Below are 21,973 nucleotides of genomic sequence, written 5' to 3' on the forward strand. Positions count from 1 at the left end.
AGAACTAGAGCTCCTTTTGGCTCATTCATTTGCTTTTCAAGCAGTATTAATTAAAATACATTCTAAATACTTTTAACTTCTAATTCTAGGCAACTGAGACAGTGCCTCAGTCTAGTGATTATTTCAAAGCTTTTGGATGAGAAACACGAAGATGTTCCTAATGCCAGTAATCTGCAGGTATAAATAAATACATTTTTATTTTTAATAAATGGGAGAGGTAATGAGAGGTGTAAGGAAAATTGATGAACCCTAAGTCAAAGGTCCTGGGGTCAGAGCTCAGCTCTCAAGCTTGATACTGTTCATGTAATCTCTAGCACACTTAACTAACAAGATCCAGTTTTTTCGTCTGTGAAATGGAGATAGTATTGCACCCTCCACCACTTAGGATGGTTATGGACAATCAGATGTGAATTAATGTATAAAGAAACTACTGGGAAAATCATAATGTGCAATTATATGAATATGATTTCACTTATTGAATTAGTTCAGCTTTTCCAAGTTAGCAATTTTATCGCAAGATTAGAAATTGCAAAAGCATTGTACATTGATTACATCTTTAACCTGTTTTAAAATGAGTCTTTTTAGATCATAGAGCTTAAACGTAGTTGCCCTCTAGTACTTGTTCAGTAAGAATATATCATGTATATATGAGAGTGTGGATAAACATGTCCAGCTGTTGCCGGGTACTGGTGGCACACACCTATCGTCCCAGCTACTTGGGGGGCTGAGGCCAGAGGATCCTTTGAATCTAGGAGTTCAAGTCCAACCTAAGCAACATAGGGAGACCCTGTCTTTAATATATATATATATATGAATTTTTTTAATTTAAAAAATGTCCAATGGAAGTCCCATTCTGAGAAATTCTGAAGGCTTTTTATAAACTTTGATAGCACTAATGGGGCTGCCCTTGGTTGGATTTGAAAACTCACCATAGGACGGGCACAGTGGCTCACGCCTGTAATCCCAGCACTTTAGGAGGCCAGGGCAGGCGGATCACGAGGTCAGGAGATCGAGACCATCCTAGCCAACACGGTGAAACCCCGTCTCTACTAAAAAAAATACAAAAAAATTACCCAGGCATGGTGGCGGACACCTGTAGCCCCAGCTACTCGGGAGGCTGAGGCAGGAGAATGACATGAACCTGGCAGGCAGAGCTTGCAGTGAGCTGAGATCACGCCACTGCACTCCAGCCTGGGCAACAGAGCGAGACTCTGTCTCAAAAAAAAGCACCGTAGAACCTAATCTGGATGTCCCTTTGTTCTTGTTTGAATTGCAGTTTGGTACAAGGTGTGCCACCAGGTCCTAGGAATTAAAACAAACAAAGATTTAGATTAGAGACTCTGCCCTTGAAAACATAATCTAATGGTTGAAACAAAATTAACCAACTCTTGTGGGTTAGTGTGGTAAGAACAGTAATTGAAGCATGCACAAGATGCTGTGGGATGGAGAGACTGATGGGCACAGCTGGTTTCTGCTTTAGTAGAGTTGAGGTAGATTTGATTCCAGATATATGGGGATCGTACTGGAGCTACCAGGGTAATTAGCAGATAGTTCTCATTCCTTTCAATGATATTTACTGCCTTCAAAAGAGATCCGGGGTAGGATTTCTACCATTTCTCCTAACTTTTGTTGTTCTGTTACTTTTTCCTTTTTTGCCCATGTAAAATAGAATAATTAGCTGAATAATTACATGAATAATTAACCCTCAGACTCACTAACTGATATTCAAGTTACAGTCTAGTTGTGATTTTTACCACAACTTCTTGTAGTTCTTCTCAGAATTCAATGACTTCTAACCACAGAGTCAACTTTGTTGACTTTCAAATAATTTAACAGAGAAAGCATTCCCTGTGGCCTCTATTATAATATCGTTTGGTCTCCTAAGCATTTATCCTAAGTTACAAGTACTAAATCTTTAACTTAAAATCCCGTTTTTTTTGAGAGAGAGATGTAGTATCGCTCTGTCGCCCAGGCTGGAGTGCAGTCGCACGATCTCGGCTCACTGCAACCTCCACCCCACATATTCAAGTGATTCTCGTGCCACAGCCTCCCGAGTAGCTAGGACTACAGGCATGTGCCACCATGCCCAGCTAATTTTTGTATTTTTAGTAGAGACGGGGTTTCTCCACGTTGGCCAGGCTGGTCTTGAACTTCTAACCTCAGGTGATTCACCTCCCTCGGCCTCTGAAAGTGTTGGGATTACAGGTGTGAGCCACCGTGCCCAACCACTTAAAATCCCTTTTTAAGCAATTCAGGGGTTTTACATAAAGGGAAAATGGATATTGTTCAAGTGTAAAGAAAGCTATAATAAAAGGACAAAATGAAAGAGCACACACTGGAAAAAATAGCCTAAGAAAGAACAGCTATTATTTAGCTTTGTTCAATGTCTCCTCTTTCTTTTGATAGGTATCAGTCCTACATCGCTATCTTGTGCAGATGAAGCCTTCTGATTTGTTAAAGAAAATGGTCTTGAAGAAAAAGGCCGAACAACCAGATGGCATTATTGATGACAGTCTTCATTTAGAACTTGAAAAGCAGGTATCCAGTGCTAGAAGGTCTCAAAGAGTACATAGAAGCATAACTGTTATCAGCTTCCTAACCATAGACTGATAATGTAGGCATTTCTGGATTTGGACACTAGATACATTCTAGCAAACATAATTTTAAAGCGAATGATATTTTTAATTTATCACTGTCATGAAATTCTTCCATAAATTTGAGAGTTGAAAATTTAGGTAAAAGGATGATTGTTGGTAATTTGCTCCCAAGAGTATTTTTTGTAGCCCTTTATTAGGGCAGTCGTGAGGTCATGAATCATGGTAAAAAGAATGCACTTGAGTTAGAAATGAGAAAGCCTAGTTTAGATGCTTGGCTTTTACTTACTGACCAGCTGGGTTAACTTGAACATATCCTTTATCCTTCCTGGGCAACTTTCCTAATGTGTAAATTGGAATGACATCTATGCTAGCTAATTCATAGGTGTTAATTTTATTCATTTCTCTAACAGGCATATTACCTGACCTACATTCTTCTTCATTTAGTCGGTGAAGTTAGTTGTTCTCATTCTTTTTCTTCTGGACAACGGGTAGGTAGTGTTTAGTGTTGTTGCTGCTGTTTTTAAATAGGTGTTACTGATGATGGAATGAGTGAGCATGCTTTATGTAGGAGAAAACTATATAAAGTTTTCTTAATATAAAAGCTAATTGATTTTGCTATAAGAATTCCCATGTATACCAGAAAGAGGGGCATGATAGTGGTCTTGTAACTATATCGTATTGAAAAGAATTGTTGGCCGGGCGCCGTGGCTCACGCCTGTAATCCCAGCACTTTGGGAGGCCAAGGCGGGGGGATCACTTGAGGTCATGAGTTCAAGACCAGCCTGGCCAACATGGTGAAACCCCGTCTCTACTAAAAATACAAAAAAATTAGCCAGGCGTTTGGCAGTTGCCTGTAATCCCAGCTGTTCGGGAGGCTGAGGCAGGAGAATCGCTTGAACCCGGGAGGTGGAGGTTGCAGTGAGCCGAGATTGTGCCACTGCACTCCAGCCTGGGCAACAAGAGTGAAACTCCATCTCAAAAAAAAAAGAAAAGAAAAGAATTGTCAGTAAATGTTAGTTCTGTTTGTTGGAGTGGAACTTAACCATTATACTTTGGCAGTAGTATAATATATTCATAAGATACCAACATCACCAGATATCAAATGGGCTGGTGGTGTGCTGGACCCATATTGACTCCAGGAGAAATGGCAGTCAGGTGGCAGCAGGCTACACAGGAGAACTGCTACTATCTGTAGAGACCATGCAGTTTACATAGCATTTTCACTTAGCACCCTTTACCTAGCAACCTCCATGTAACCGAGAACAAAGGGCCTGCATCCCGTATGGCCTTACAAGGGATGAGCCGGGGGTTCAGATGTCCTTCATAGATAAGGAGTGAAACTCCATGTTGGCCACTCCCAGATTCTTTGGCTTGGGACTCCAATTACACATTCTTCTTAGACCATAGTTTCATTTTCAGAGTATGCTTAAGTTATTGCTGTCAGCTGCATCTGCCATACAGCCAGCTTTTAGCTCGTTTCTTCCCATTCTTTGCCATTCCCCTTTTGTTCCTTTAGAAATAACATTTGCCTTCAAAATTAAACTGATGGTAAGGCAGGCTACTTTAGAAATGCATTTCTAATATTCAGATTTTCATTTTGAATTACTCTATTCTTCCCATACTCCTGGGGAAAGATCTTGCTTAATTCCTTTTATTTCATATCTTAACTATTCCAATTCCTGTTTTAAAACTTAGGCCGGACATGCCTGGCGCGGTGGCTCACCCCTGTAATCCCAGCACTTTGGGAGGGTGCGGTGGGTGGATCAGTTGAGGTCAGAAGTTCAAGACCAGCCTGGCCAACATGGTGAAACCCCGTCTCTACAAAAATACAAAAAGTTAGCCAGGCGTGTTGGTGCATGCATGTAATCCCAGCTACTCGGGAGGCTGAGACAGGAGAATCGCTTGAACCCAGGAGGGGGAGGTTGCAGTGAGGCAAGATCGTGCCATTGCACTCCAGCCTGGGCGACAGAGCAAGACTTCATCTCAAAAAAAAAAAAAACCTTGGGCTGGACGTGGTGGCTCATGCCTGTAATCCCAGCACTTTGGGAGGCCAAGGCGGGCGGATCACTTGAGGTCAGAAGTTCGAGACCAGCCTGGCCAACATGATGAAACCCTGTCTCTACTAAAAATACAAAAAAAAAAATTAGTTGCGCATGGTGGCAGACACCTGCAATCCCAGCTACTCTGGAGGCTGAGGCAGGAGAACTGCCTGAACCCAGGAGGTGGAGGTTGCAGTGAGCTGAGATCACACCACTATACTCCAGCCTGGGCAACAGACAGAGACTCCACCTCAAAAAAAAGAAAAAAAATACATAGTATCTCCTAGACATGATAGAAAAGACACAAGACTAGTTCTTATGTTTTTATATATGCTATTGTGTATAAAACTGTGTTTGCGGTTGGGCACAGTGGCTCACGCATGTAATGCCAGCACCTTGGGAGGCTGAGGTGGGTGGATCACCTGAGATCAGGAGTTCGAGACCAGCCTGACCAATATGGTGAAACCTTGTCTCTACTAAAAATACAAAAATTAGCCGGGCGTGGTGGTGGGCACCTGTAATCCCAGCTACTGGGGAGCCCGAGGCAGGAGAATTGCTTGAACCCAGGAGGCGAAGGTTGCAGTGAGCTGAGATCACGCCATTGCACTCCAGCCTGGGCAACAGGAGCAAAACTCTGTCTCAAAAACAAAAAGTGTTTGCTCTTCTGATTAGAAGCTAATATAGTCATCTGTCTATAATGTTCTTACATGGTTTTTATATTTTATACATTTTTTTTTTTTCGAGACAGAGTCTTGCTCTGTCACCCAGGCTAGAGTGCACTAGCACAATCTTGGCTCACTGCAACCTCTGCCTCCCAGGTTCAAGCAATTCTCCTGCCTCAGCCTTTGGCCCAAGTAGCTGGGATCAGAGGTGCCTGCCACCACACCCGGCTAATTTTTGTATTTTTAGTAGAGACGGGGTTTTGCCATGTTGATCATGTTGCTCTCGAACTCCTGACCTTGTGATCCGCCCACCTCAGCCTCCCAAAGTGCTAGGATTACAGGCGTGATCCACCATGCCAGCTATAAATTACTTTTTATGATTAAAAAAATCAGTGACTGGGCATGGTGGCTCATGCCTGTAATCCCAGCACTTTGGGAGGCTGAGTCAGGAGGATCACTTGAGCCCAGGAGTTCAAGAGCAGCCTGGGCAATGCCATCTCTATTTAAAAAAAAAAAAAAAAAAATTAGTGATTATTGTAAAACTTATATAAAGTAAAAACTGAAAGACTCCTACAATCCAGTGCCCTCCTGTAAATTTCTTCACAATTTACTAATATATTACATATAATATACTAACAATTATTTTAACAAAAATTGAATCATAGTATCATTTGCAACTTCCTTTTTTTCTCTTTAAAAAAAAATTTTTTTTTTTTTTTTTTTTTTTTGAGACAGAGTCTTGCTCTGTCACCCAGGCTGAAGTGCAGTGGCACGATCTCAGCTCACTGCAACCTCCGTCTCCTGGGTTCAAGCGATTCTCCTGCCTCAGCCTCCCGAGTAGCTGGGACTACAGGCATGTGCCACGATGCTGGCCAATTTTTGTATTTTTAGTAGAGATGGGGTTTCATCATGTTGGCCAGGCTAGTCTCGAACGCCTGACCTCAAGTGATCCACCCACCTCAGCCTCCCAAATTGCTGGTATTACAGGCGTGAGCCACTGTGCCCGGCCTCCTCTTTAAGACATTAGCACTTGGCTGGGCGCAGTGGCTCACAACTGTAATACCAGCACTTTGGGAGGCCGAGGCATGCAGATCGCTTGAGCCCAGGAGTTCAAGACCAGCCTAGGCAACATAGCAGAATGCCGTCTTTACAAAAAAAAAATTTAACCGGGCATGGTGACGCATGCCTGTAGTCCCAGCTACTTGGGAGGCTGAGGCAGGAGGAACACCTGAGCCTGAGGAGGTCGAGGCTGCCATGCACTGTGGTCATGCCACTGCCCTCCAGCCTGGGTGACAGAGTGAGACCCTGTCTCAAAAAAAATACAAAAAATCAAATATTTGTACTTTTGTCTAATAACTATAGTATTTTGAAACCTTTATTGATAAACAGTATGTTTTTTATGATTACACATAGTGTTAATATGAACATGCTTATTCATGTATCTTTGCCCACTTCTGGAAGCATAGCTATAAGGTAAATTCCTAGAAGTAGAATTGTTAGATCAAAGTTTATAAATATTTCAAATTTTAATTATTTTAAATAGCTATTATCACATTTTCATCCCAGAAAGTGTTCATTTACGTTCTCACCAAGTATATGTGAAAGAACTGCTTAGGTCTATACATTTCTAAAATTTAAGATGCATAATTTTTCAAAGAATTAAGTATGAACCTCTATTAATGAAAGGTTGTCTTGTTCCTATAGAAAAAAAAAAATAGGGCCAGGTGTGGTGGCTCATGCCTGTAATCCAGCACTTGGAGAAGCAGAGACAGGAGGATTGCTTGAGCCTAGGAGTTTAAAACCAGCTTAGGCAACATAGCAAGATGCTGTATCTACAAAAATTCAAAAACAAAAACTAGCTAAGTGTAGTGGCACGTACCTGTAGTCCCAGCTACCCAGAAGACTGAGATGGGAAGATTACTTGAGCCTATGAGTTCAAAGCTGCAGTGAGCTATGATCCCACCATTGCACTCCAGCCTGGATAACAGGGCAGGACTCTTATTTCTTTTTTTTTTTTTTTTTTTTTTTTTTTGAGATGAAGCCTCACTCTGTTGCCCAGGCTGGAGTGTAGTGGCACAGTCTCAGCTCACTGCAAGCTCTGCCTCCCGGGTTCACGCCATTCTCCTGCCCCAGCCTCCCGAGTAGCTGGGACTATAGGTACCTGCCACCACGCCTGGCTAATTTTTTTTGTACTTTTAGTAGAGACGGGTTTTCACCATGTTAGTGAGGATGGTCTTGATCTCCTGACCTCGTAATCTGCCCGCCTTGGCCTCCCAAAGTGTTGGAATTACAGGCATGAGCCACCACGCCCAGCCGACCCTATCTCTTAAAAAAAAAAAAAAAAAAAAAAAGTCGCGACCTGATTTTGCTATAAAAATTCCCATATATACCAGAAAGAGGGGCGTGATAGTGGTCTTGTAATCATGTCATATTGAAAAGATTATTTGTCAACAAATGTTAGCTCTGTTTGTTGGAGTGGAACTTAACCATTATACCTTGGCAACAGTATAATACATTCATAAGATACCAACATCACCAAATATCAAATGGGCCAGTATTGTGCTGGCAAGTCGCAGTGGCTCATGCTTGTAATCTCAACACATTGGGAGTCTGAAGTGGGAGGATCACTTGAAGCCAGGCATTTGACACTAGCCTTGGCAACAAAGTGAGACCCTGTCTCCACAAAAAAATTTAAAAATTAAAAAAAAATTGGCTGGGCGCAGTGGCTCACACCTGTAATCCCAGCACTTTGGGAGGCTGAGGCAGGTGGATCACCTGAGGTCAAGAGTTTGAGACTAGCCTGGCCAACGTGGCAAAACCTGTCTCTACTAAAAATTTTAAAAATTAGCTGGGCGTGGTGGTGCACACTTGTAATCCCAGCTACTCGGGAGTCTGAGGCAGAGAATCGCCTGAACCTGGGAGCCAGAGGTTGCAGTGAGCTGCGATCGCACCACTGCACTTCAACCTGGGTGACAGAGCAAGACTCTGTCTCAAAAAAAAAAAAAAAAAAGAACTGGGCATGGTGATACATGCCTGTAATCATAGCTAATCAGGAGGCTGAGACTGGAGGAGCACTTGAGCTGGGGAGTTCAAGGGTGCAGTGGGCTATAATTGTGCCACTGCACTCCAGCCTGGCACCAGAGCCAGACCCCATTTCTTTAAAAATTTTTTTTCATTTTTTTTTTTTTAAAGGCTAGCTGTTATCTGAATATTTTGTTAGAGAGTATGTTAAAGGAAGGACTCTTTAAATTTCTGAGTACTATATTACCCAGTTAGAGCTCTGGGGTTAATTTTCATTAATGCGAGTTAATGCATAGCAAAACAACTTTTGTTAGAGTGTGTATTTTTTAAACTAGTAATCTTATTGTCATGGAAGCAGCTTTCACTGATACAACTACTGTTATGTTGGATAGTTAACATCAGTCATTGCTAACAGGAATAATAGATTTTTAAATGATTTAGTTGTTCTAGCTGCATAATTTCTTCTTTGTTAATTTGTAATGCTTCAGAATTGTTTTCATCCCTTGCATTTGTTTTGCACAGAAACACTTTGTGCTACTCTGTGGGGCTTTGGAAAAGCATGTTAAATGTGATATTAGGGAAGATGCAAGACTTTTTTACAGAACTAAGGTAAGTGTGTTTTTTCTTTTTTTCTTAATCTTGGTTATGTTAATATTTAAGGATAGACGCATACAGGCCTATATTCAGAAAAAGAACATATAAGGCTAGGCATGGTGGCTCATGCCTGTAATCCCAATACTTTGGGAGGCTGAGACAGGAGGATTGCTTGAAGCCAGGAGTTCAAGACCAGCCTAGGCAACATAGCAAGACTCCATCTCTACAAAAATTTTGAAAAATAGCCAGGCATGGTGTCATGCACCTGTAGTTCTGGCTACTTGGGAGGCTGAGGCAGGAGGATCACTGGAGCCTAGGAGTTTGAGGTTGCAGTGAGCTATGAACACACATGGCACTCCAGCCTGGGAGATAGAGTAGGACTTTGTCTCAAAAAAAAAAAGAAACATGTAAGATTAGAAATAGGACTTTCTCTTTTAATAACAGAAATCAGCTCCTTCTAAATTAGTGTAGCTAAATTAAAAGTGAAAGGAAAAAAAATCTCAAAGCAACTTTACTTCCTGTTCTGAAACTCCTGACACCCAAGGAGAAAAATACTTCTAGTACTAATGATACATATTTTTCCCCATTACACAAATTAAAACCTTCGTGCTTAAGTTACCATCAAGGATTGAAGCATTATTTAAATAAATATGTAAGTTATGAAACAGTGGCTTTGAAATTTTATGATGGTTGAAAACTTGTTTTATTCATAGAGTACAAATAGATTAGCTGTTATTCTTTGAACGTTTCATTGAAGAATATGTTAAAGGAAGGAGCCTTCAAATCTTTTTTTTTTTTTTGAAACGGAGTTTCACTCTTGTTGCCTAGGCTGAAGTGCAGTGACACAAATTCGACTCACTGCAACCCCTGCCTTCCAGGTTCAAGCAGTTCTCCTGCCTCACCCTCCCAAGTAACTGGGATTACAGGCGCCCGCTACCATGCCCAGCAAATTTTTTTTTTTTTTTGTATTTTTAGTAGAGACAGGGTTTCACCATGTTGTCCAGGCTAGTCTCGAACTCCTGACCTCGTGATCCGCCTGCCTCGGCATCCCAAAGAGCTGGGATTAGAGGTGTGAGCCACCATACCCGGCCAGGAGTTTTCAAATCTTTGGGTCGTACAACACCTAGTCTGAGCTCTAGGGTAGAAATGATTTCAGCACTAAGCTTGCTAAGCTTTTTTTCTTAAAGGTTTTATATACTCAAAGACAGTAGAAAAACCAAATATATGAGTATGGAGTAGGAAAGTAATGTTAGTATTAATAGAATGATTTGACAGTTTTTCCTGAAACATAAAATCAGACACTTTTAAAATACTTTTTTCTAAATACAAAAATGAGCCAGGTGTGGTGGTGCGTGCCTGTAGTCCCAGCTACTCAGGAGGCTGAGGAAGAGAATCCCTTGAACCCAGGAGGCAGAGCTTGCAGTGAGCTGAGATCTCGACACTGCACTCCAGCCTGGGCGACAGAGCAAGACTCTGTCTCAAAAAATAATAATAATAAATAAAACAAAATAAAATAAAAATACTTTTTTCTAAAGATTTTTTAATTCCAAGATTATCTTTTAGCTTTGGTAATGTAATACAATGCTGATTCTTTTTGCCTCTTGTCTTTGGATAGTCATTGAATGTGAAGCCTCAGCTTTGTGACTTAATATCTTACATTAATTAGCTTCAAAGGTTAGTCATTTGAACAATGCCCATTCGGATTTAGTATATGTATTTATTTTAGTACATTTAAGTTAAATACAAAAATAAGCCACTAATGAAGTTGTTATCAGATTTCTGATTTTCAAATACATGTAGGAGATAGCTCTTTCCCCAAGAGTAGAACTCTAGTTTCAGAAGCACATTCTTTTGAGCATTCATTGAACAGAATTGCTGGCCTGTAGAACTTGGTAGTGGCTACTACTGACAGACATGCTAAAAGGGGACCACCCAAGTTTTATGTTTCTTAAAGACAAGGGCTTGGCACAGATTGTTGCCAGTGCTTCTCTTACTTAAAGTGGAAAGCGACACAGTGGTCTGTGGAAATTGCTTCAAGGGATGGTCCTGCTGAAATAGGTGAGTTGCCTGCCTCTCCAAAAGCCTCTGTTATAGAAAAGTTGGTGATTGTTTTGGAGAAATTTAATTTGCTGAACTGTAGATGAAGAAAAAGGCATAGATTGTAATTTACTTTATAAATTTAAAGCTGCTATAAAATTCCTGACTTGTTTAAAACATTTTTCTCAAGCAGTTATGTTCAATAGCTAATTGAGAATCTCTAGAGTGATAGAGTTTGATTTTTGTGTTAAAGTTTCAGTTTTGCACAGACACTTGCTAAACCTCCAAATGTAGGAAAATACTAGATATTTAAAGGGGATTCATAGTACTTGGGCACAAACACGGAGAGGAGTAACAGTGAATTTTGGATCTTCTAATAATGTGGAGACGGACAAATAAACGTTTTTTTAATGGCCTTGATCCTTTCAAAGGGAAGCTGGGAAGGGAAGGCACGGAACAGCCAAAGCCTTGGGCCCTGTTGACACAAACCACCCTTCAGCTTCTCTATCTGGTTGTTCAAAAGCCAGCAAGTTAAAGTTAAGTTCCTTTGAAGGCAGAGAATGTGTTTTTGGGGATGATCTTTAATAACAGGAAAATTAAATCATAAGCATTCAATAGTTTAGATTATGATGATAAAGGAAAGTCTTATTAATTACTATGATTTGAAATCTCCTTCAAAAGATGAGTAGTTTATTTTCTGTTTGTTGACAGAAATCAAATTGAGTTGTTGAGTGTGGGCCTGTTGCAGCTGTCAGATATTTTGTGTAGTGTTAAGCTGATTGTAGGTGAGGATGTTTTAATCTGATCCCTTTTCCTGTTTTTGATATTTTTAAGGTGAAAGACTTGGTCGCCAGGATACATGGAAAATGGCAGGAAATAATCCAGAACTGTCGGCCTACTCAGGTGTCATTTTGTTATACAATTTCATTTATTCTTAATAGTTTTGCTGAATGGCACTCTTCATACTGTTTGAAATAAAATAGAGTATAACAGTGCACTTGCTTCTAGTTATCTTAAGATAAACTGAAAACGCCAGTATAATACATGGTTTGTAATTTTTTTAGTTTTTGTTTGCTTTATATTCATTAATTTATTTCCAGAAGTGGTTGAGCCCATTTAAAAATATTACATTACATCAAATGGAGGTTATTCAATTAAGAGCATTTTTAAGACAGATCTATTGAGATAGAATTCACATACCATAGATTTTACCCACTTAATGTATACAGTGGTTTTTGTTACATTGACAGAGTGAATAACATTGCCACAGTCTAATTTTAGAACATTTTCATCACCCCAAAAAGAAATCCCATACCTGTTAGCAGTCATTCATTCCCCTTTCCTCTACTACCTTGGTTCCCCTCCTGACTCCTCCCAAATCCTAGGCAAACACTAATCTACTTTCTGTCCCTATAGATTTCCCTATTCCGGACATCGGTAAATGAGATATACTATGTAATCTTTTGTAATTGGCTGCTTTCAGTTAATATAATGATAAGTGAATCCATGTTATAGCATGTACGTTCCTTCTATTGCCAAATAATTTTCCACTGTATGGATGTGTCACATTTATTTATCTACTTATTAGACATTTGTATTGTTTTCACATTCTGGCTATTACAAATAATATTTCCATGAACATTTGTATGCAAGTTTTTATGTGAATATGTGTTCTCAAATGAAACATTTGAAAAGGAAGTCAAATTGCCGGGCCATATGGTAATTCTATGTTAAGTGTTTTAAGAAACTACCAGACTGTTTTCCAAAGTGACTGCATCATTTTATATTCCCACCAGAATGTCTGAGGTTTCTGATTTCTCCATATTCTCACCAACACTCATTTTTACTAAAGCCATAGTAGGGAGTAGGGAAGTAGAATCTCATTGTGGTTTTAGTTTGCATTTCCCTAATGATTAATGGTGTTAAACATCTTCTCATATGCCTATTGGTCATTTGTATAGCTTTTTTGCAGAAATGTCTATTCAGATCCTTTGCCCATTTTTTTCATCCCATACTTCATTTCAAAAAGCCTATTTTTGACTATAGTTATTTGTCTTTTTACTGTTGAGTTGTATGTTCTGGATACAAATCCCTTATTAGAGATATAATTTGTAAATATTTTCTTCCATTCTGTGTGTTGCCTTTCCTTTATTTTTATTTATTATGTATATATTTTTGACACTTTTTTTTTATGTTATATCTAAGGAGTCTTTGCCTAACTAAGAGGGACATTTTTTTTAACACCTGCTAGTAAGTGTGCTAGCCTGCTTGTTTACAGAGTAACTGGCATAGGATTGTCTAAAATGACGCTTCTCAAATTTTAATGTACATAGGAATCAACTAGAAACGTGGTGAAATATGGATTCTGACTCATAGGTCTGGAGTGAGAACTGAGATATTCTGTACTTCTTTTTTTTTTTTAATTTTTGAGATGGAGTCTTGTTCTGTCGCCCAGACTGGAGTGCAGTGTTGCCAATCTTGGCTCACTACGAGCTCCGCCTTCCGGGTTCACGCCATTCTCCTGTCTCAGCCTCCTCAGTAGCTGGGATTACAGGCGCCCGCCAGCACACCCGGCTAATTTTTTTGTATTTTTTAGTAGAGACAGGGTTTCACCGTGTTAGCCAGGATGGTCTCGATCTCCTGACCTCGTGATCCGCCCACCTCGGCCTCCCAGAGTGCTGGGATTACAGGCATGAGCCACCGCGCCCGGCTGATATTCTGTACTTCTAACAAGTTATCAGATTGATGCCAATGCTGCTGCTTCAGGGACTAAACTTTGAGTAGCCAGGGCCTAGAAGTTGCTTATATTTTATATCAAAATAATAGGAACACTGAATATTAAGTAGATAAAGCAATCTCTCTATTTTAATTAAGTCTTTGAGAAATCTTATATTTATGTTTTGTTGTTTTTGTATTTGTTTCTAACCTTAATAGATTCTCTTTTAATGCTGGTCATGTACTGATGTGGTATTAAAACAGAAAATAATTTAATAGCAAAACTATACTAATCAGCTTAACATTATTTAATCTGCTTAACTAAGTCCCTCCATGTGTGCAGTGATGAGAAAAACATCTTGCACTTATTTTATACTGTTTTTTATTGTTTGACTACTGAATGTGAAATTTGAATCTGATTACCATACATTTTCAGAGAAGTCGATATAAAGATTTTATTACTTGTCTTATCAAAGCCCATTGTCTGATGATTAGTAGTTTTATAAGGATTAATTCATAATGTGATTAAATTTTGCTTTACCCTCTTTTTTCTCCTTCCCTTTTTTAGGGGCAGCTTCATGACTTCTGGGTACCAGATTCTTAATAGGAGTTGCAGCAGCAAAAATATGAACCAAGAGAAATTCAATAAGAGCCTTTCCTAGAGAAGTAGAAAGGATTATTACAGAATCCAATGAATGCCAAGAAAATGTACAGCAAGTGTGCCACTTGAATATCTAGTATGAAGCTGGTAATGAAGAAATTGCCATTTCTGAAGCAGATATGAAATATGATCTGCTTAATTGTTAAGGCAACTGACCTTTCAAAAGTGCAGAGTCTTATTAAAAGAGGGGAGGGGTAGAAGCAGAATAATAGTCACATGTCTAACCTGCCCCAGTTAACTCCTCTTGTTAAATTATAAGCCAGTTATCTTTTTTAGATAGTATTTTTGTCCCTTGAATAATCACAGGAAATATATAAGAAAAGAGCTTGGACTAACTTGAGAAGTTGGACATGGAAAGCAAGACCAAGTTCCAGTTGGGTTTAATTTTCCCTCTTGGATATTTTCGGACACAAAGGGAATGCTTAAAACTGAGTTTAGTAATAAAAAGCATAAATCTCTTCTGTAACTTTTATAAACCACAGGGAGGTTTCAATCCATGCATTTTCCTTCATTACTCATGATTATAAATCTGTTTTTAAAATACATTTAAACAAACAGTTGAGAAACAAAAGTTTGGTATGTTGTCAGATCCGCTTAAGAGGAAGAGGTTAAGCTGTAAAGTAGTGGCCCTGTTTTGATGCCAGAACATTCATATGCTGTTTGTTCTGGATTTCTTTTAAATGCATGTATTTTAAATACTGGTTAAATCTTAGAGTCTTGGCTATATCTTAGAATTCTGGCTCTTGGTAACCATATTACAGAAGTCTATATTGTAAAAGCCTAAAGATCTGGACAAGTTTCCAGCAACCTTGTTTCCATGAGTATATAATTTTGGCAGACACCTGAATTCTTTGGGACACTGTGTCTGTGTGTGTGTGTGTGTGTGTGTGTGTGTGTGTGTGTGTGTGTTTGTGTGCGCTTGTATCTTGAAGTTGTTGCACTTCAAAACCACAGCTGCTTTAAATTCTTAAACACTGGAAAGCCATCCTTTGGTTTAAATGGTAGAGGGTTAGTGGAAGTGCACATGTTGGTTTTAGCCCGGGGGTAGTAACAAACTCTTACTAGCCAACTAGAAAATTATTTTGTTGACTAGATGTCCCTTTTAGGAGGGTTTGTTTCCTGAAAGAATGCCAACTTTTTTTGTTGTTCTTTCAGTATTGGCTTGAGTGACCTGTTCTCCTGAGTGCTCTAGTGTCTCCAGTTGTGGGGGGAAAGATGATGGAGGGGAATGGAAACTGGACTTGATGTTTGCGGTTTGAGAGGCAAGAAAATAAAATAACTTTCTACCTCTAAATTGAGGCTTAGGAGTAAAAAGCATTTTGTCTTAAATTTATCATTTAAAATAGCATCAGTAACTTTTGAGCTCATGTCAATCAAGCATTGGCAGTCAGATTTTATAGGGAAGACTAAGTAAATCCAGTTTCCAAGAACCTAAACTGATTGAGGTTCCAAGAGTCAGACCAATAAAAGTTTTATTCTGTGTTGTTTACTGGTAAGAATATTATTATCTTGATACTACCTCTCAAGGGTATTGTTACAAAATGCCACTTATGGTTAAAGAGATAGATACAAAGAGTTCTATTTGACAGAAGCTTGAAACTCTGGCATCTATCTGCCCAGTGATGGGGGCTTTCATTCTGTAATTTAATCTTTTGTAGATACATTATTTGTGTGTAATTTTATACGTGTTCATATTTTTCTCATTTTGCATTGTGTAAAGTGTACAAAATCTCAAAGTATAAAATACTGCTTATATTGCTTGTAATTTACAGTGTGTAAATATTTTCTAATTGTGTACATTGATGGGGGGGACAAGTGGGTTATTCAGGTTTTTTTTTTAATGACCCTTTTGTATTGCAGTTTCAACAGATAACTGCCCATCAAATTTAAAACCACTTTGATACATTTTTATTTAACAGTTCCAATAAGAAAAAAATCTCTATTTTTAATTATATTTCTCCTTTAGAAAAAAATACTTCATGGTCCCTTTAAAATAAATGGTCAGACCTCAGTTTAGGCCCTTGTATTTATGACTCTGGTAGAGGTCTTCAGACTCCAGGTCATAGTCCAGTCAGTATTTGCATTTGGGTTCTCATGAAAATTTTGTGACTCTCTTTTAGCACAAGTAGCCCATGATTTTTCTTCCAAATCAAGTATTTTACTTCTCCCTTGAGTCCCCATGCTTTGTCTCCCTCCTGCTGCTATTGCCCAGTGAATGGGATGGTAGAGAGGGAGAAATGTTCATTGCACAGAGAATGTCAGGCCACTTTGGGGACTTGGCAAATAAAGCTTGCACTGAGTGGTGGTGTGTTTGGCAATATTACTGTGCCAAAAATCACCTTGTCTAATTTTATGGATATGTATGGCAAACTTATTACCCTTCTTGCAAGCTGCACATTAAGGTACTTGTAAGTGTTTATGCTTTTGTGTGTAACTGTTTGCCTTTTCTAACTGCTTTTCTTGTTACTGAAAATATAATTCTACTAGTTTTATCACATTAAGAGGCTCTCCATGCACAAAATGCATTGATATAGCCGTAAAGTAACAGCATTTGTACACTTTCTATCTCCTGATGGCAGTGGTGCCTTTGTCACCTTTTGGAAGGTTTGCATTTTGTTTCTGCTTTCAAGCGCAAATAGTAGCTTGCTTTCAACTTCACAAAAATCTCCTCAAATGTAAAAGATACAAAATGGCGTGTTATCATCCAGGCTTAGTTGGGAGTATTTGCATTTTTATTTTTATCAAAACAAATATAATTGGTGGGGACTGGCCAGTAATAATGTGTGGCGTCTTTAAGCCAAGGGTAATTTTTAAATTAAAAATGAAAATTTTAAGAGGTAGCCCATTAAACAAGCTACTGAGTTGGAGAATTAGGGGCTGACTGTGGTGGTTTGTCGCTAAGGAGGCAACAGTAGGGTCCAGGCAGCTGGGCATGTAGAGCAGTTAGCATGATCCATGGTTATTCCTTACTCATGAACAGTGTTGGCGCACCTCATTATCTGTGCATTTGTTTTTCCTGGGCAGTCCTGTCAGCCAGTTAATCCACCAGCTCTTAGGCAGTAAATACAGATTTTTTTTCTTTCCTTTTATTTTTTTAAAGATTTTATACTACATCTTGTTAAAGTCCTATGAATATGTGTGTGTGTGCTATTAAAACTGCTTTTTCTCAGTTTGAACATGTGTTTGGTAATATTTGTTTGGGAGTTGGGGAGGCTAAGTTATCTGGAATGCCCTGTTCCCTCAGCCCACCCCAGTCCCCTGGCTTTTAAACATTTCTTCTTGCTTTGGATTGTCCAGTTTTTTAGCTTGATGTCTCATGTTTCTGGAAAACATAAAGCCACCATTGTACACAGTTCACTTTTATGTAACCCGGTTAATTGCTGTATACTTTGCAATCAAGAATTCAGTAATCTGATTCTTACCTCATTCACTATGTTCATTCCACCATTCATTCTAACAACTGAGTCTCAACTACATACTAGACACTCTTTTTAGGATTCAGTAAGGATTTGATGGTGAACAACATAGAGATCTCATGAATCTTACCTCCTGGTATCCAGGTTAAAATACTTTCTGTTCTTGGGCAAAGAGAATTAGAAACAAATACCCTTAACCTGACTCCCTTGTTCTTGAGCCCAGGACCAAGAAAGAAGAAGCTGTACAATGCAGAAGCAGGGCTTGAGATCACCTCCAACCTGCCAAGCAGATACAGTTCTGGGTATGCCAACTTGGGAGGCAGAGGTTGAAACCTCATAGGAGAAACTTTGGAGCTCATAGAAGGCCTAGGCATTGTCAGAGGCCTTGAGTTCCAAAACCATGCCAGTATTTCTCCCTTCTGACAGGCTGGCTAAAAAGAGACTAAATGGGAGCATTTTTCTCTGACAGTGGGGCGGAAGGATGAGGGGATGACAGCCCAGGAAGAAGCTGAGACATTGCCTTAAGTACTTACTAGAGGGCAGGCAGCACAGCCTTATGCAAGTTAAGGGCCTTGACCTTGCCCCAAGGCCTGACCTCAGATCCCAGATTCATCACACTAGCCTTTTGATCTTTGCCAAATTACTTAAACTCACTGTTTCCTCATTTGTTAAAAGGGATAATAATGGTGTCTGCCTCAGGGTTTGTGAGGACTAAGCGAGCTAATGCATGAAAAGTGCCTAGTACAGTGCCTGGCATATAGCAAGAACTCAGCAAATGCTTGCTGCTCTAACGAGGCTTTTCTCTGATGACAGATTTGATCTTAAGCAGACACCTCAGGGTGTACTGACATCTGAGCAAACCATATCTCCAAAAATTATAGTTGTGATATACCTAATGCTAAATGAGTTAATGGGTGCAGCACACCAGCATGGCACATGTATACATATGTAACTAACCTGCACATTGTGCACATGTACCCTAAAACTTAAAGTATAATAATAATTTTAAAAAAAAATTATAGTTGTAAGTGTGCCCTATTTCTTTGGATACCGGGAGCTCCAGAGGCTTCTCTGTCCAGCTATCTCTGCTGATTTTTTTTTATTAAAATTTTCACTTTTTAAAAGCCAGCATGCTAAAGCTGAGAAATTGGTGATGGGTGGTGGTTTTCCAGCATTTGTGGAAATGCCCTGACACTCCCTTTCCCTTACTAACCATTCCCTAGGCTGGAGTCAAGAGAGGGCAAACCAGAAGGCCCAGCTTTGGGTCTGACTCCAAGACGACTGGCTGGGAGGAAAACTTAACAGGCAAAACAGGCTTCTGAGGCACAGTGGAATAGTGAGACTTCTGCATTGTTGCACTGGTGACAGCCCCTACAGAAGAAGCACCTCAGCTGTATATATGGCCAAAATAAAGATCACACCACCCAAAGGGAAAGTGCTGGGCAAACCAGAGATGGAGATGGCAAAGCAGGAACAGAAATGCTGCCACATTGAACAGGAAGCAGGACAACTTGACTAGGCCAGAGTTCTCTTGCTTCAGGAAACCTGCTCAAGTTTCAGGAATTCATACCCACCCCTTTCACCTAGGATCCCTGCTACAGTAAGTAACTCTTCTGTGCAAAGTGGAGCTAAACTCTGGTGTGTAAGTGGCTGACAATCACTGCTGAAGATGGCCAGCACTACCCTCAGCCACTTCCTTACAGCAAAGTTGGGGAAAATAGACTAGCAAAAACAAAACTCATACTTTTCTGCGTGTGTGAAGTTCTCCAGAAGGTTTCCAAATGGAATCCTCTCACAGCCACCCTGTGAAGCAGCCAGGGTAGTGACCTTATGGATGAGTGACAGCCTGTTCAAAGAATGACCTGCCTGTGTCCCAGGATGCAGATTTATGGCTGGGTTAGGGTTAATTTCTTTATTTGATTTCCAGTTTTCTTTCCCACTGTCAGTATTCCCCCGTTCTTATTTTATCAGCTGGATTTGCAGAGAGACATACTGTCAATCAAAAGGGCTTCCTATGGACAGCTCCATTAATTGCTTTTACATCTGATATTAGGTTTAGAGATTTCACTGGGAGGATAGCAGAAGGAAATGGATTGTGGTCTGGTATCAAAAGTACTGAAGTAACTGCCCAGTGATCATTGAAATCACACATTTTGCTCATTTAACAATGTCTGAGTTTGCCATCAGCACTTCAGAGGAGCAAAGCTTGGCTCATAAAGTGAAGTTGAGTAATACTGAGCCTACCACACTGGCCTACTCGCCACCTCCAGAGGTATCTGAAGTCAGCACTGCAGGTTCTGTGAACATTAGGGAAGCTGTGCCTCTTAGCCCCCTGGGCCCCTACAGTTTAATTGCTCTCCTATCTGCTACTGAGGGACCAGCAGTCTTCCTACCCTGCCTCCACTGTTACCACCAACCCACTTTTTGATAAGGGCTGCAGATTTATCTTTCTTAGCCCTGCCTTGACTGGTCTTCCCAGCTCAGACGTTCTTACTCAGTTCATCATCTCTTTCAGGATTTTCTTCTGTGGTCTTTTTCAAACTACTAGCTGACTTTTCCCTTTTATTTCCCACTAGGAACCCCCCCCCCATTTCATCAAATCAAACTCACTGCCCTCTTTCATGCCCCTTCCTTAGTTCCCCAACACAAGCCTGTGCATAAGCTCGAACACTTCTACCTTTGCCATTGGTATTTCCCCTTCTGGCTTACCCTGCTTCCTCCTTCTCGGACTTTTCCAGTCTTGATTGTCCTCTCTGTAAACACAAGAATGAGTTTCAAGGCAAGTTACTTAATGTCTTAGAGCCTGTTTCCCCATCCATAAAATGGGGCTATAAATTCCTCAGGATGGGATGAGGGTACAAATAAAAAATGAAGCAGGATATTCTTTGTAAAAGTGTGTGTACATTTTTTATTGTGTTTCTCCCCAGCTACCTTCCCTCTCCCCGCCACACACATCCTATTTGCAGAGTGTTGGGGGAGGTGGAACTGTGATGTGGGCCCTGCTGTCTAGCAGTCTGCAGTCACACACAGCCATCCAAACTACGAGATTGTATATGATTCAGTGCCAAACTGTGAGCTTTGGGGAATCCAGAAAGAAGGATGAAGCCTTTCCCAAGTTTCCTTTGATTAAATGTGCCACTTGAATCCTGTTCTGACTCCTAGGCACATGCAAGAGTCAATCACATATATTCCTGTGGCCTTTATCATTTTGGTCCATCTCTTGAGCCCACATGAATACTGTCATGGATGGAGGAGGAAGGACCAGGCTGGGTCAGGGCCTGAATGCAGGTTTTGTTTGGACTGTAGGGGCTACGTTCACTTTAATAGGCTGTGACCTATTAAAGGAGGCAGGACCCAAGTTTGCACAGAAGGACCATCCTAGTTGAGTTAAAGGAGTTGGGGAGTTGATTGTGAGGGGTTTCCTAGATTGCTGCTGGGTAAGGTGATTGAATCTGGGAAGGATAGGGTACTTGATTGCCTAGAAGGGTGCACTCTAAGTTCTGGATAAGAATGGTGCCCAGGATGAGCTGGAGGGGAAGGCAAGTGTTTGAATGACCCAGTCCCTGAGGTGAGCCTAGGTTAGGGTTAAGATTTGGTGAGTGAACAGGTGCAAATGCTTGTGGCTTATTTATCCAGAAAAAGCATTTTCTGTGTGCCTTTCAGGCCAAGCTTTTACTTCATCCCCTTCAGGCCTGACCCCATCTCCCCCACGCATAGCTCAAGCTGAACAGCCCCTGAAGCTGGGAATCAAGCCCCTGCCTTGTGTTCAGAGCTTCCCCAACGTCCAGTCTCCACCTAGGGTGGCCTTCCCTTCACACCCTAGGCCGAGAGCAGAAGCGGGTGGCAGGAGCACAGGGAGTGAGGTCCAGGTTAGAGGACAGGCCAGAAGGCCCTCCGAGAGGGTCCCCCAACCCCGCAACGCCAGGACAGGTTTGCATGGGTCCCCAGTAGTAGGCAAGTCCAGGGGGTCCTAGGGTTACAGCGGAGGAGAGGACGGGCTATAAGCATGCGGAGGGTGCACGGGTTGGCGAGGCCACCACCAGGGGGCGATTTCAGGGCCGCAGCGCCTAGAGGTGGGAGGTCACCCGATGGCCGAAGGCTGTGTGTGAGCCTCGCCCTCAAACCGCTTCTGTTGTGCTAGAGTAGGGGGCGCAAAGAAGAGAGCGGCGACCTTCCCCTCACCCCACCCAGTCGGCCCCGCCTTTCAGGACCCCGCCCCACCCCCGGCTCC

At 40.8% G+C, this 21,973-nt stretch overlaps 1 protein-coding gene across 5 annotated transcripts in view; it reads left to right on the forward strand.

The window, feature by feature from the left end:
• Nucleotides 1–17,502, forward strand: part of SLF2 (SMC5-SMC6 complex localization factor 2) — a 55,389-nt gene extending 37,887 nt beyond the window's left edge. For 3 of the 5 annotated variants that reach the window (XM_054521339.2, XM_024252916.3, NM_001131082.1), the window contains 6 exon segments: nucleotides 90–177; nucleotides 2,407–2,538; nucleotides 3,008–3,085; nucleotides 8,842–8,928; nucleotides 11,785–11,853; nucleotides 14,234–17,502. In XM_054521339.2, coding sequence (XP_054377314.2) covers nucleotides 90–177; nucleotides 2,407–2,538; nucleotides 3,008–3,085; nucleotides 8,842–8,928; nucleotides 11,785–11,853; nucleotides 14,234–14,269 — 490 coding nt within the window. In that variant the 3' untranslated portion in view covers nucleotides 14,270–17,502. 5 annotated transcript variants of the gene reach the window in all.
• The last annotated feature ends 4,471 nt before the right edge of the window (nucleotides 17,503–21,973 follow it).

Source organism: Pongo abelii, chromosome 8 (assembly GCF_028885655.2).
Source record: "Pongo abelii isolate AG06213 chromosome 8, NHGRI_mPonAbe1-v2.0_pri, whole genome shotgun sequence".
Lineage (NCBI taxonomy): Eukaryota > Metazoa > Chordata > Mammalia > Primates > Hominidae > Pongo > Pongo abelii.